We start from the raw sequence: 14,949 nt of genomic DNA on the forward strand, positions 1-14,949 counted from the left end.
TCTAGATCAGCGATTTTAACCTTTTTTATTTTATGGCACACTGAAAAGGCACTAAAATTGTCAAGGCACACCATAAGTTTTTTGACAAGTGACAAGGTACACCATGTTGTTGGTGAGTGGCTCACATCCCCCAATGGCCCGACTAATAAATGACCCTTCCCCAAATCCCATGGCACATCTGTGGACCATCTGTGGCACACTAATGTGCTGTGGCACACTGGTTGAAAATTGCTGCTCTAGATCGGGGTGCTCAAACCCTGGCCTCGGGGACGTCCAATCTGGCCCACAGGGAGCCCCCAGTCTCCAATGAGCCTCTGGCCCTCCGGAGACTTGCTGGAGCCTGAGCTGGTCCAATGTGACTACTTTCAGCATGAGGGCCAACTGTTTGATCTCTCAAGTGGCTTGAGGGCTCCCTCCGCTGCTTGGTGTTTCACATCTGTGAAGCGGCAGCAAAGGAAAGGCCAGTCCTTGCGCAAGGTCTTTTATCTATCGCAAAACCTTCATTCATTCATATATGTTTCATCTCTAATATATTCATTTATGTAAATTTATTCAAATTTTAGATTTAAATTAATTGTTTTTCCCCAGCCCCCAACACAGTCTCAGAGAGATGTCAAAAAGTTTGGACACCCCTGCTGTAAATTATGTACCCACACTGGCAAAAAAAGCTCCAGGAAAAATTGATGCTTAATTTTCACTTTCTCCAAAATTCCAGGGCAGAAAAAAAATTTTCATTTCCTGTTATACACTAAAGACAAAGAGCAGATGTTCAAAGATGTAGGTCATTGATAAAGTGCTTACCTACATATGAGGCCCCAAGGCACTTCTAAACATTTAAATGCAATTACGAGTACAATGGGTCAATTTGTGTACAACATTATCATGTTAGTGACTGGCAACTTTGGTGGATGTGCCCATTCTAACACCACACTACTGACAGGCCAACACATATAGTAAGTGACTTTAAAATGTAAACTGGGAGAGCATTGAAAGTTTCCACCAGTAAGCATTTCACGTATGGCTCACATGTCTGCTTTGGTCCACAGACATAGTTATAATGAGTGAAGCATATTGCGTGTGCTGTAGTATCTATGCAGCTGCAGAAAAGTCTAAATAGGAACCACAAAAGGACAATAAAAACTAGATTAAAAGAGCACAAAAGACATTGCTTGTTAGGGCAGTTGGAAAAATTGGCAGTGGCAGAACTTGCTATAAGAACAGGCCATCAGATCAGGTTTGAGCAGATGCAAGTTTATCTAGGGATTAACAATATCCTACCCAGATATACAGGAAAGCAATTGAAATCCAAATCATCATCAAAATATGAATAGAAAGGAAGAAGCATTAAGTATAAATAATGCTTGGCTCCCCACATTAAAAGGCACAAAAATTCTGTGCTTTAAGAAATATGGGGAAGCAGAGGATAGTAGAACAGTTTTCCTTTTAAATTCAGATGAGTGAGTGTAGAAAGGGTTAACTGAAGACATGAGAAAGTAATCTGTCTTGTTAACAGATCACAAGTGAGCAACATAGCCTTGGAATCAGTCTATCAATATTCTGCCTTCTATTAACAGCTATGTAGGGGAAAACATGGAAGAGGCCAGCCAAGGAGACATGGTGTGGTGCTAGCACTGGCCCCTTTCACAAGATCAGCCAGTTAATCTAGGGTTAACCCCAGGGCTCTAATTAGCAGTGGGTGTGCTGCAGAGGCAGCCAGGTCATTACAGGTCATTACAGGATATAAGCAGAGTCTGGAGAAGGGAGAGTTTGTGGGTAGTAGAAGGAGCAGAGCTTGGAGGAAGGGAAAGGACTAAACTGACTGACGAACCAATGGACTGCTAGACAGACAACAAACTGGCAGACTGACTCATGGACTGGCGAATGGACAACAAACTGATGGACTTATGAACTGGCTAACTAACCAAACAGAGACTGCTAAGTGGAGGAGAACTGAGGTGGTGCTGCTGTATCTAGAAGAGCTGCTGCTTGGAGAACTGGAAAGAGAGACCCTACAGCTCTACAGACAAGCAACCTACTTGTCACCTTCCCGCTGTTGCTGGGGTTTAGCAGAAGGTTTATACACTGCTATGAGCCCGGGGGGGGGGGGGCTAATTAGCTTAAAGTGGGCATAAGTTCTCTAGAACAGGAATTTGGCAAAACAAGCTAAAAGGACAGTCACAGAGTCTTTGATCTCCCACCCTTTGAGAATACCCATCACAGGTATGGATAAAAGGTATGCAAGATTTCAGTGGAACATGGTCTCAAAATCTGGATAATTTTCAATTTTAAAAATAGCTACACCGACCACAAAAGCCTCAGAATGTAAATTTATAAGGAAATACAAAACTTTAATTGCTAATTGGAAACCAACGTTTGTTTGAAGGTTTAGTACTTCATTCTAGTCCAAATGGATACCTAGCATCCTTTTTGGATAGCATATTAGGCATGTCTTTGAAGGTAACAGGTACTATATGGAGGATAGACAGATTTTATGGAATGTTCGTCCACAAATCACTTGTTATCTTTTACCACTTGCAAAGGGCATGCATTTAAATGACAAGATAGAAAAGCAGTGTTTCCCTATGCTGCAAGGAAGCTATTTTTCATTGCTAACTGATTTATTGGCTTCTGCCCTAACAGCCAACATTCATCTGCTGCTTGCTGACATTTCACCAGTACCAACAGCCTCTGACTTTTGTACATACAATGTTATTTCTTGAAGACAGAAGAGTCTCTTCATAGATAGCATCCCACGGCGTAGTGCAATCTAAACAACTAAAAGGGCATTCTATGTGAACAATCAGTTGAACAGACTTTTTGCAGCTAGGAGTTTATCAAGCCTCAGCTAAAATATTGACATTAAAAAACATGCCATTGTATTTGCATTCCATGCCCAATATCCCACTTAATTATTACAAAGATAAAAATGTGATGCGATTATCAAATGTTCTTCTGGCATATTTCCAGAGGTAGATTTGGTGAGTTGGTATAATTCTTCAGCTGTGAGCCAAAACTGTAAAAATGTCCAACTTCATCCTCATTACCTCAGATAATACCCAAGTCAAGTCTTGTTTCATTAACCATTCAAGCTAAGATCCAAAGTTCATGTTGGGCTCAAACTCACTCCAGGTCACTTGACAGTTCAGGAACATATAAAACTACAGCCACCCAAAAGTTTATGTCAATCTGACTTTCTGTGCTAAACATAGCAAAGTTTTATAAAGTCTTGGGAGGTGGGGTTGCATAAAATGAATTTTTGGTAATTGGGCAACTGACAGGATTTGCATATATAGGCATGGGCTTTACAACAGACTGCATATACCAAGGCGGTCAAAGCACAACAAAGAGGCTCTTAGTGAGCCAGTTAGGTCTCCTATAGCCTGCAGCAGAATGCCTGTTTACACAACAATGCAAAGAAGAGGATATCTATCTCCAGTAGCCTGTGCAGCCAGCTAGTTTCTGGCAAGGAGTATCTGTTTACAAAACAAAGGCCCTAGATTGGGCTGAATGCTCACCTAACAACCTAATCGCATAACAACAGGGATCGGATAACGTATCCCCAGCCTTAAGTGACACACACCTGTCACGTCGTTAAGTAACACACAAATAGCATCAAACAATGGCAAAGTATTTTTTAAAGCATGAACTTTTCTTTAAACATCCACAGCCGCAACAAATTACAAAAAGAAAAATTGTATAATTAAATCAAATTAACAGATTCTTCTGAAGCCAAAAGCAAACTCTGAGGGACAGCCAGATCACATGAGAAGATCCCTCACTGGAACACCAAGCACTATACCATTGAGGGTTGATTGGGTTCTTGTTTGGAGATTCCTGAACTTCTTGTATCTCACCAGTGAGGGAAGCATCTCTACGCTGCAAAGTTTCCCCTGCCCCAAGGGATTTGTTTACAATGTTATTTGTATACAAGGTTATTTCAAGCTTTGAAAATATCTGTACTCTAAAAATAGATTGCACATGCAGTACCAATATATTGTGTCATATTAAGAGAAAGACTTGATACAAATACATTTCACTCATCTTCTGTGGACCTCTAAGACAGTTCCCACCAGCTCTAGCTGCACTCAAATGAGATTAGTTCACATAAAACATTTTTTTTTTAAACTAATACTTACAAAACTGATATGGTGCAATTTTGTAGGTACATGGAAGTCTTGCCATAGAAAATATTAGAGATTTATTTTGATACAAACATGGTAATCACAGAAGAAGCCTGTACAATAAGGATTATGATCATATCCCAGTTTGAGTCTACTCATGAGTTTTAGCTTTTTTAACCATAAAAGTTTGAATGTAGACTCTCTTCAATTTTTATGTACTTCATAAGGACTGCATCAAACAACAAGTACGATGAGTACAAAAGTTGCCTAGATCATCCCAATTTATTGTATAACAGCCCAGCCCTAACCCGTACTGGAACAGAGAGGCCAGCTGGCCTGCCTCGTATCCAGAGTGGGGTTGGGGCTGCCTGCAGCTTGGCCAGGGACAAGGCGAATACTTACAAAGAAGTAGTGCAGATCCAAGTAGCCTGGAGCTGCTCCAGATTACCCAGGACTGGGGTTAGGATCTGGCACAAGGGCTGGATCTTGGCTCCCCTCCTACCCACCCCCTACCCTCTCTCTGCCCCCCAAACCCCCGTGCCAGCCTTCCCAGGCCGGCATTTACCTACCGGATCCGAGGCTGGATCCAATAGGAGAAGGCCGGTGTACATCCTTCCCCTGGCACAGCCGGCTCCCAGGTCATCACAGAAGTGCTTTAGGTCACTTCTGCAACATCAGAAGGCCGGCACAAGGGACTTGCTCCGGCCTAGGGTGCAGTCAGGATTGCACACTGAATGGCTTATTAGGGTTAAAACCCACAACTTTAAAATACATGGTTTGGCCTGGCATGTCTTTTTTTCCTATGCAAATTACAAGTGAGCAGGGGGCTTATTCATGATCGAGACAGTAGCAGAAGTGAAACCTCACCACCTCAGGATCTGGTTGTGGGCTCTTGCTCTTACTATGTGCAAATAGGATCAAAGTAGCATTGAAAGTAATACATACTCTGACTGGATGGAATTAAATTTCAGGAATAAAAATGCTGCCTGAATATTTACAGGCAAGCATTTGTGCATGCTTACATATGTGATAAGTTCAAGGATAAGCTGATTAGAGAAACATTCAAGAAAGTACACTTTCTTGTACTTTCTTGTACCAATACCACCAGCAGTACCTGTTTGGGCTAACTGAAGTAAATAGTAACAGACAAGAGCCATATGTTGCCATCTATAGCTAAAAGTTAAATTCAGGTGGACTGTACACAAACACAAAGCAAGAAAAGCACTTAAGAAGTCATTTTCTCAAAATTGTTCTGTATCATGGGGGTCCACAAATGGCCAGCACATTTTTTTTAAAATCAAACAATCTCCTGATCTTTTCCAGGCTCCAGACACCATGTTGACTCTCTTGAGAGGCTTGAAAAATAAGATGCCTCACTGCTTTCTAATTGTCTCCAAGGCTCAGTGCGATGAAGACAATTGAAAGCTGAGAAGGATGGGAGACATGCCCTGCAGTTCTCAGAATGCCTCCAAAGCACATTGTGATGACCCTGTCTGAATACCTCATATCTTTAGAGAGGTTGATTTATATTGTTTGCTCTTTATATCACCTGCAGGTGACATGAGTATGTTGCAGAATTCTGTTTCGGAAGAGTTGTGTGATACACATGTTTAGTATGAGGCATTTAGCAAGAGGAAATCATTTTTCCACCAGAGTAATGTGTGCAATGTGGAATTGTGGAAACCAAGTATCTATGGTTCTTCCTTGAAGTACTGGCATTCTCAGACTGTCTAATTCAGGGGTGTCAAACTCATTTCATACAGAGGACCACAAAGCATTCATGATGCCTGCTGAGGGCTGGAAGTGATGTCATTAGGAAAGAAGTGATGTCATTAAATAGGTTATAACCAAAAATAAAAACTTTTTGCTCACTTAGGAACTGAGTCTTTTGCAAATGACAAAAGAAAATATACAAATCTTGATCATATTTCAAGATATGGAAGAGGCCAATTTTCATGTGGGCTGCCTTTTCAGCAGTAACACATCAGCACTAAACACCAGCTGAAAGCCCGAAGGCCGTATAAACAGCTTCCGCGGGCTGCATTTGGCCCCCAGGCCTTATGTTTGACACTCCTGGTATAAGTAGTGTGCAATGGTGCCATCTTGAAAAGTACAGAATACACCCTTCTAGCAACAAGCTATGCATCAAGGGGTACCTTCCAGTTTGTCTTCCAAACCTCTCACACAAAATTTGAGTGAAGAACTTATGTTACAATGATCCCACAGGTATTGTAACTCACAGCTGTTAATACACTCACAGTATGTTTTAATGTTTAGACCAGAAACAGTGCCATGGGTAAGACCCTGCTCTCTCCATCCCAGGCAAAGAGCAGGTTCTGTAAAAAGGAAAAAATTGGCTGGCTACTGATGCCAGCAAAAAACAACTGTGGACCCTTGATCTTGTGCATTGTCAAAGTCTGTTAACAGAAACTAGAGCACTACATGAATTATTTCTTTATGGCTACCCAGTGTACAATATTCTTTATGTCATATACTGAGAACAGACACTGAGGTAAATTTGTATAAAGCAAGTCTGTCATCTTCACTAACATGTACAAATTCAAAACAGGGTCATATCCTGGATACAATCTTTTTAAGGCAATATGCTGGGGACTTTACTGAGTTATTGTGTCCTCATCTTTCTTTTCCCTACACTGACAAAGGAACAGGTACCAGTACTGGGAAGAGCAACAGATAAGGATCCCACTGGTAAACTGCAACCAGAAGGAAAATCATATAACACATAATTCTGTGCAACTTGATACTTTAGGTCAGGGGTGCCCAAACCCCGGCCCGGGGGCTACTAGCAGCCCTTGGGGGCTCCCAATCTAGCCTGCTGGGAGTCCCCAGTCTCCAATGAGACTCTGGCCCTCCGGAGACTTGTTGGAGCCCATGCTGGCCCAATGCAACTACTCTCAGCGTGAGGATGACTGTTCGACCTCTCACCTGAGCTGTGGGACAAGGGCTCCCTCCACTACTTGCTGTTTCACGTCTGTGATGCAGCAGTGGCAGTGAAGGAAAGGCAGGCCTTGCTTTGTGCAAGGCCTTTTATAGGCCTTGAGCTACTGCAAGACCTTCATTCATTCGTATAAGTTTCATTTCTAATATATTCATTTATGTAAATTAATTATTTTTTTCCTGGCTCCCGACACAGTTTCAGAGAGATGATGTGGCCCTCCTGCCAAAATGTTTGGACACCCCTTCTTTAGGTGAATCTCTCAAGTACAGTTTTCAATATCACTGCTGCATTTCTTAGTATTATCAAGTTAAAAAAAAAAAGCATGTTTCAGCATAACGTAAATTGAATCAAGAATTTTTTTCTAGCTTTTTCATTTAAAAATAGCTTCTTTTGGCAGCTTTGCTGACAAGTTATCCATAAAAATATAGGTGGGATTCTTTGCCACACAAGATAATTAGCTCACAGAAAATCCATAACAAGGTTTTCAAGAAACAATAAAAGCGAGTTTCAGGAAAAGAAAAGAATAATAGAAATAATGTAGCGAATAATTACATTAAACTAGGCAAGAGGACATGTGTGCTTGGATTTGTTTAAACAGCAGAGCAACACAGTAGGCTCCTACAAATGAAAGAATGATTGTCAGCAGTCATGCAGTAAGTACCTCTTGCTCAGAAAAAGTATTTTTCCCTGAAATTTTCAGTTAACTTGCATTTGGCAGCAGAAAGTAGAAAAGTGCAAACATGGCATTTTAAATATTCATCATCCTCTGTACATCTATAGAATCTCCCTAGTGATCTGCCAAGAAACTACTGGCCCAAGAAACAGAATTTCAGCTTGCTGCAAACAAGACAACACTCCACACACACACACACACACACACACACACACACACACACACACCCCAAGCTGTGTAGTTCTTTCTTTTTGAAGGGTAAAATGAGCACCATGGTTTTACACAATAAATTCAGGAATAAGCGTATTCATTTAGTTGAATGCAAACTTTAGAAAATTACTTTAACTCAAGCAACATTCAAGTACTCAATTACTTTAACTCAAGCAACAACATCATGTATTCTAACATATAAAAGTAAAACCATTAACAAATATAAGCAACTCAACTTTTAAATATACAGCCCTGATCCAACCTGAATACAAATCATATTTCTGCCCTCCTCACTGAGATGATAGTCATATATTGCTACACCTTAAAAAACGAACAAATTCAATCTTACTTCAAAAGATGGAGATTTCAATCTCTACATAAAGGCTGTTTATAAAGAACAGTCTCCTACCACTGCTATGAAAAATTGTCTCTCTAAAAAATTAAGGGAGAATTGCTAGTTTTTCGAAAGCTACGGCATAAGATTATTGGAAGAGTAAGGCTTCAAAGATGTTTCAGAAACCATTTAAGAAGTTTCAACACATCCAAAAACTTTTTACAAAAAAAAGGGAAACTATCAGAGGTTTCATATGGCACCCACATAATCTTTCACACGTGTTGCAAGCCTGCCCACATGCCATCATCTGAAATCTGTTTATTATTATTGTACATGGTTTTACACCAGGGCCAACAGTCTCAGCAAAAAGGTTGGGAGAAGACCTAAGAATAGGCTACTGGAATGAAGCTCTCAAGCCTGAACAGGAAAAAGATTTGGATACTGATTCCTGATGACATGGTTCAGAGTCACAATCCATCACTCTTTACCTACCTTACCTTGAACAAATTCCTTTAATCCTTTCTTTTACCCATCCTCATCTGTCCCAAGTTTTTTGTGGAACCTAGAACATTCTGAGAGACTTACCATGGCCATTTCACCATATTTTCTTTACATAGGTCAGCACTTCCCAAAACTTTCTACTGGTGACTCCCTTGACCTACTGAACAATTGGTCTTGGCTCCCCAATAGGGATACAATCCACTACATCGTATAGGACAGCAAGTTGTTTCCTGAGGATTCCAGAGCTCCCCTGGCCGCTTTCTGTGGCTCCCCAGGAGCCATGGCTCACAGTTTGAGAACCACTCACATAGGTAAAAAAAAATGTAACTCATCACATACAATTGGCAGGAAGCCTCAGTGTGTGCCTATACACTAAGATTTATACACAAACGGCACATGTACCAAGTATTTCTGCTACACCTGTACTAGAAATATATTGCACATGAAGCAAATTGTAGTTACTCTAAGCAACAATGTTAAGATGCTATATCTAACGAAATTTAGTGCAAATGAGATTCTCAACACAGATTGATTTCAAACTATAAAAACTGATACTACATAGCAGTTTATTCATAAATTTAAACTTATTTAATCTTTATTAATCTTTTGGGGGTGGAAGAGTTGGTCAAAGTTAGCTTTTCTCTAAGTTCCCCGCCACAGAGAAAAAAGTTTTTCATTGTTTACTATGCAAGAAAACATTTTATAGGAAAAGTCCTTTTTATTTGTAGAAGGATGAATTCCTTACCTTGGTCAAAGGGTCTAGCTGGACTCCATGTTCGGAAATAATCATCCTGTAGCAGAAAAAGACAGTGTGCATTTAGTATGCAGAACGTACATGTCCATGCAGGGAAAAAGAAACCAGAAATACAGAAGGTATATACAAACCTCAACTTCCTGCAAAGGGTATGCAGCAAAAAAGAACACAAACAAGAGAAAGATAATTATCACATGGACAGACTAATTGCAGGGAATAGAAAGCAAAACTGAAAGCAACAAGTATTCAATCCACAAACCAGGTGGAAATGCGTACCTGTGTCAAAACATCCCCATCTAGTCATAATGATTAAATGGTTTACTATACAAGTAGTCATGTTGAAAACTCCTTTGCCCATACTAACATTCTGGGTAATTACTATCATGAAGATTCCTAACTGTCTTGGAAAGAATCCATGTGGAAAGTCATTCCAAATGTTATGACTCAGTATCTCCTTAACAAAGGAGGCTGTTTTCAGCAGCATCCTCATGGCGAAAGTAATGTGCAACCCAGTTCTTAGTCAACTTTAGCAGAGTTGCTTTTAGCATTTGTTTCAGTTACGCCGGCAGCAAGCTTAGACTAAAGCTATGCTTTAGAACAGCATTTCTCAAACTGTGGGTCACAACTCGGTGGGTCATGAAGCTTCAAGTTGCTTGCTGAGAAGGAAAATGCATGGAACCCTATAGAAACTGAAACTAAGCCACATCGCGTTTACTTGCAAGGAGGTGAACATCCCTTGGTCAACTGCAAAGGGCAGGCAAAGATGAATCCAACGCCACCAGAATGGTCTCAATCCAATGAATGCAGCCCCCAAAAAACACTGGAGAAGGAAGTTCCTCCCTCCAAACTGACAAATGTATTGAACCCTATGGAAAGTGAAACTAAGCGACATGTTTGTGTTTACTTGTGAGTAAGCAAATGTGCCTTGGCTGGTCAGGGAAAGAGGAATGCAAGGCCACCAGAATGATCCCAATCTAATAAAAGTGGAGCTAAACAAATGCACCAGAAGGCAGCTCCCCCAACACTAAAAAAGGATAAAAACAGAGTCTTAAGCAGGTACGGTGGTTTTTCTTTTTCTTTTTTAGACTTGTAAAGCTAGGTGGGTCCAGAGGGTGTGCAATTTTAAACAGTGGGTTCTGGTGCTAATAGGATTGGGAACCACTGCTTTACTGGAAAGAGTTATTGTCCTTTCCAGACTCTTCCCCCCCCCCCACGAATGCCACCGCCAGTGTTGCCTTGTTTTCTCTCCTCATCACTCTGGGTTTTTAATACTGTTTGGAGGGACACTTGGAATTTGAATCCAGCCAAAACAAAAAGCATGTTGGATTTAAAACTGATTTCATCTCAAATATCACTGAACTGGTTTAAATAAAAGAATTTCAATTGTACTGGGCACTGAATGGGGCTGACAATCTTACTGGTTTTTTTTTGGGGGGGGGGGTTGAGTTTATTGCAGGCAGGCTACCAAGAGAATTCACTTGATGGAATAGGGCTGGCTTCCCCATTCATCTCCCCTTATTTAATTTTTAATTTAATTTAATTATTTGTAATTATTTTAATTTGCTTGATGGTGTCACTTCTGATGGGTCCAAAACAGATTGTTATTCTAAAAACTGGGTCCTGGTGCTAAAAAGTTTAAGAACCACTGCTTTAGAATTAAGTTTCCTTTAACTGCTGGAGAAAGAGAAATAACTGCAAGTGATATGAATTCTTTGTTTTGGGACTACTGCTCTGTGCTAAGCTTTCAGGAGAGGTTCAGTACTTATGTTACTGTTGTGCATGGAACTACCATCGGTAATGTTGTGGTACTAACTTCTTTGAACATGTTTCTCTCTCTAACAGGCTTCTCTACTATTGTAAGAAATTATTATCATCTCACTCTTTCACTCACTCACACAAAGAAAATAGTCCTGACTTCAGCAACATAATGGAAAAATAAAATACTTCTCACTGATAATCATAATATTGCTTGAAGTACATGAACCGACTGCATGCAGTTGCCCAAATGACTTCTGCTGCCACAAGATGAACCATCAGGGAGATGAGAGCTCAACATCTCACTCAGAAGCCCAAGCCTGAACAAAATAAGTGGCTGAGCTCACAAATGCTTCTAAAAACACCTATATTTCCTGAGAGAATGTGTGCATGTTTCAAAACAGTTTAAATAGCAATGAAGAAGACTGTACACATATTTTTCCTATTACGGCAAAAAGTGAAACCAAAGAGAAGAGGAAACCGACAAGTTTCATTTTATAAATATGTTTAGCACGAACAGCTATAATTTGGGTGAAAATGACTATTTATAATACAGAACATTCACTTGATGACACTGATGCTCACAGTTTTCTTTCTGTTTTAAATGAAAACTTCAATCAAGAAAGCTGTTAGTAAAACAAACAAGATTACGCTATGTGCTAGCAGAAAACTTTGAAGCAAAGTCCACATGTCCAATTATATTTCTTTTCCAACCCAATCTAGACCAAACTTGTGCTTCATTAGTGCAATGCCCAGGCTTACTGGCACAGCAGCTACAGCGATAGCATGTGGACTGGGGCCACCAGGATTTATTATTTATTTATCAGTTTTGTATTCTGCCTTTCTCCCCGAAGGGTACCCAAGGCGGCTAACAATCAAATTTAAAATACAAAGTAAAATGCAAATAAACATTAAAAATAAAAAAACAATTAAAACAAGATAAAATACATATCAGCAGCAGATTTAAAGCACGCAGTAAAAGACATAATTTATAAAGCAGCCCTTATAAGGCTTCGAAGCTTTTCTTGAATAAAAAAGTCTTCAGGCCCTGCCGAAACGTTAATAACGAGGAAGCTGTCCTCAGTTCAAAGGCGAGGGAATTCCATAGTGCAGGTGCCACCACCAAAAAGGCCCCGTTTCTGGCTGCCATCCCCTTCACCACTTTCAATGACGGCACAACCAACAGGGCCCCTTCTGATGACCTCAGAGAATGGACCGAACTATACGGAAGAAGGTGGTCTCTCACATACACTGGTTCTAAGCTGTTTAGGGCTTTAAAGGTCAAAACCAGCACCTTGAATTTGGCCCAGAAATGAATGGGCAGCCAGTGCAGCCACCGGAGCAGTGGCATGACAGAGTCAAACTGCTGACCTCCAGCAACTACAAGAGCCACCGCATTCTGCACTAGCTGCAGCTTCCGGACCGTCTTCAGAGGCAGCCCAACATAGAGCACATTACAATAATCTAATCTTGATGTCACCATGGCATGGACCACCATGACCAGATCCACCCAAGACAGGTAGGTACAGCCGCAGCTGGCGTACCAGCCAAAGCTGGGCAAAGGCACTCCTGGTTACAGCTGACACCTGGACATCCAGGAGGAGCTGTGAGTCCAGGAGAACCCCCAAGCTGCGAACCTGCTCTTTCAGGGGAAGTGCAACCCCATTCAGAGCAGGGCAATAGTCCAGCACCCGCATCATGTATTTTTGCACCAGGAGGACCTCTGTTTTGTCCGGATTTAATTTCAGCTTGCTCGTCCTCATTCAAATCCCAACTGAATGTCTTTCAGTTTGAGGCATGCACCAACTGAGCTCACCCCCCACTGGGGAAGGTAAATCGGTGGAGGTGGCATTCTGGGGCAGATATCGACCACAGCAGCTCCACCAGTATCCTATGCTCGAGTTCAACATGCTTCCCTAATCTTTCCCTGGATTTACACCAGCCAAAGAGCTGGCACAGATCCAAGGAGGCATTGGGGACCATGACCCAGTTGAGTACGTAAGAACTTTTTTTTACTTAACTCACCATTGCTGCCTGGTCCCCAGCCAACCCACTGGATGTTACACTGGCATTGCTACATGCTATGGGCTCAGTATTGCAGCTCAGTCATTTGACACCCGAGGCCCATAAATTTTTGTCACCCCATATGACAGGGGTGTCCAAACATTTTGGCAGGAGGGCCACATCATCTCTCTGACACTGTGTCAGGGGCCAGGAAAAAAAGAATTAATTTACCATTTAAAATTTGAATAAATTTACATAAGTGAATATATTAGAGCTGGAACTTATATGAATGAATGAAGGTCTTGGAGTAGCTCAAGGCCTATAAAAGGCTTTGCACAAAGCAAGGCCTGCCTTTCCTTCGCTACCATTGCTGCATCACAGACATGAAACAGCAAGTAGTGAAGGGAGCCCTCGTCCCACAGCTCAGGTGAGAGGTCAAACAGTTGTCCTCATGCTGAGAGCAGCTGCTTCAAAAAAAAATCAGTGAGATTTTCAGCTCTACCCAGTGACCAGTTCAATTTAAGTTCTTAAATTTCAAGCATATCACTCTCAGGAGCCACCTGACTTTACAATTTTAAAATAGAAAACATTCACCTTATTAGTTCAAGCCTCTGCCTTATTATTTTTATTAGATGGGGTCCACCTTCTGGAGCATTTGTTGAACTCCAGTTCCATCAGACTGGAACCATTCTGGTGGCCTCACATTCCCCTTTGCCTGACCTGACCACGAGCCAAGGCATATTTTCTTACTCATGACTAAACGCTTAGTTTCACTTTCCATAGGGCTCAATACATTCCTCAGCTTGGAGGGAAACTTCCTTCTTGGGTGTTTTTGGGGGCTGCGTTCATTGGATCAGGACCATTCTGAAATTGTTGGATTCCTCTCAGCCTTCCCTTTCTGATGAACTAAGGTCAGTTCACCGACTTGCGAGTAAACGCACTATATGAATCAGTTTCACTTTCCATAAGGCTCCATGCATTTTTTGTTTTCTGGTTTTTTTGGCCATAACTTTTGATAGAAAGGAGATATTTCACTCTGATTTTTTTCATTGCATTCTGCTGAACATTCCACATCCAACAGTATATAGCATATGGGGTATTCCTAAACACCACAACGTTAGCGACTTTGGTCACTTGTGCTGTCACCACCCCAAAGCTGGTGCCTAGGGCAGACCGCTCCCCCACCCCTCGCTAGCTACTGTATGGGCTAACCAAGGATAGAACTGGTCTGTGCTTTGAGACCCACAGTCAATGTTGGATTACAGATGTGCCAGTTTTTATAGGGCTTTTCTCCTATGTGGCTTTCACTCCCCAAACACGGACTGTTCCCCATCTACCCAGAGTCAGCTTAATCTTGATAGTATTGACATGTTTACATAATTCACCCTATCAAGAGTAATTTATCAATACTCTTGATAGGGTACACTGCCTATTTGACAGAACAACCCTATGCATTTCTATCCAGAACTACATCCCACCAAGTTCAAAGGGACTTACTCCCAGGTAAGCCTTTATCCATCAAAAAAACTACTCCTAGAAGGACTTCTCAATCATCCTGCTCTCCACCAGCATGTTCTTGCTCTTTAAAAAAAATAAACAAAAGAACTTTTAAAATAGATGTTTATACAGAATCCATCT

The 14,949-nt window shown here is 41.2% G+C and overlaps 1 protein-coding gene across 5 annotated transcripts in view; it reads right to left on the reverse strand.

The window, feature by feature from the left end:
• Positions 1-14,949, reverse strand: part of SPOCK3 (SPARC (osteonectin), cwcv and kazal like domains proteoglycan 3) — a 186,337-nt gene that overhangs the window by 103,641 nt on the left and 67,747 nt on the right. For 3 of the 5 annotated variants that reach the window (XM_066632197.1, XM_066632196.1, XM_066632194.1), the window contains one exon: positions 9,544-9,589. The exons of 1 other annotated variant lie outside the window; for it this stretch is intronic. In XM_066632197.1, coding sequence (XP_066488294.1) covers positions 9,544-9,589 — 46 coding nt within the window. Of the gene's footprint in view, positions 1-9,543; positions 9,590-9,683; positions 9,693-14,949 lie in introns of all 5 variants that reach the window. One more of the 5 variants, XM_066632195.1, reaches the window with a different exon arrangement.

Source organism: Tiliqua scincoides, chromosome 6 (assembly GCF_035046505.1).
Source record: "Tiliqua scincoides isolate rTilSci1 chromosome 6, rTilSci1.hap2, whole genome shotgun sequence".
Classification (NCBI taxonomy): domain Eukaryota; kingdom Metazoa; phylum Chordata; class Lepidosauria; order Squamata; family Scincidae; genus Tiliqua; species Tiliqua scincoides.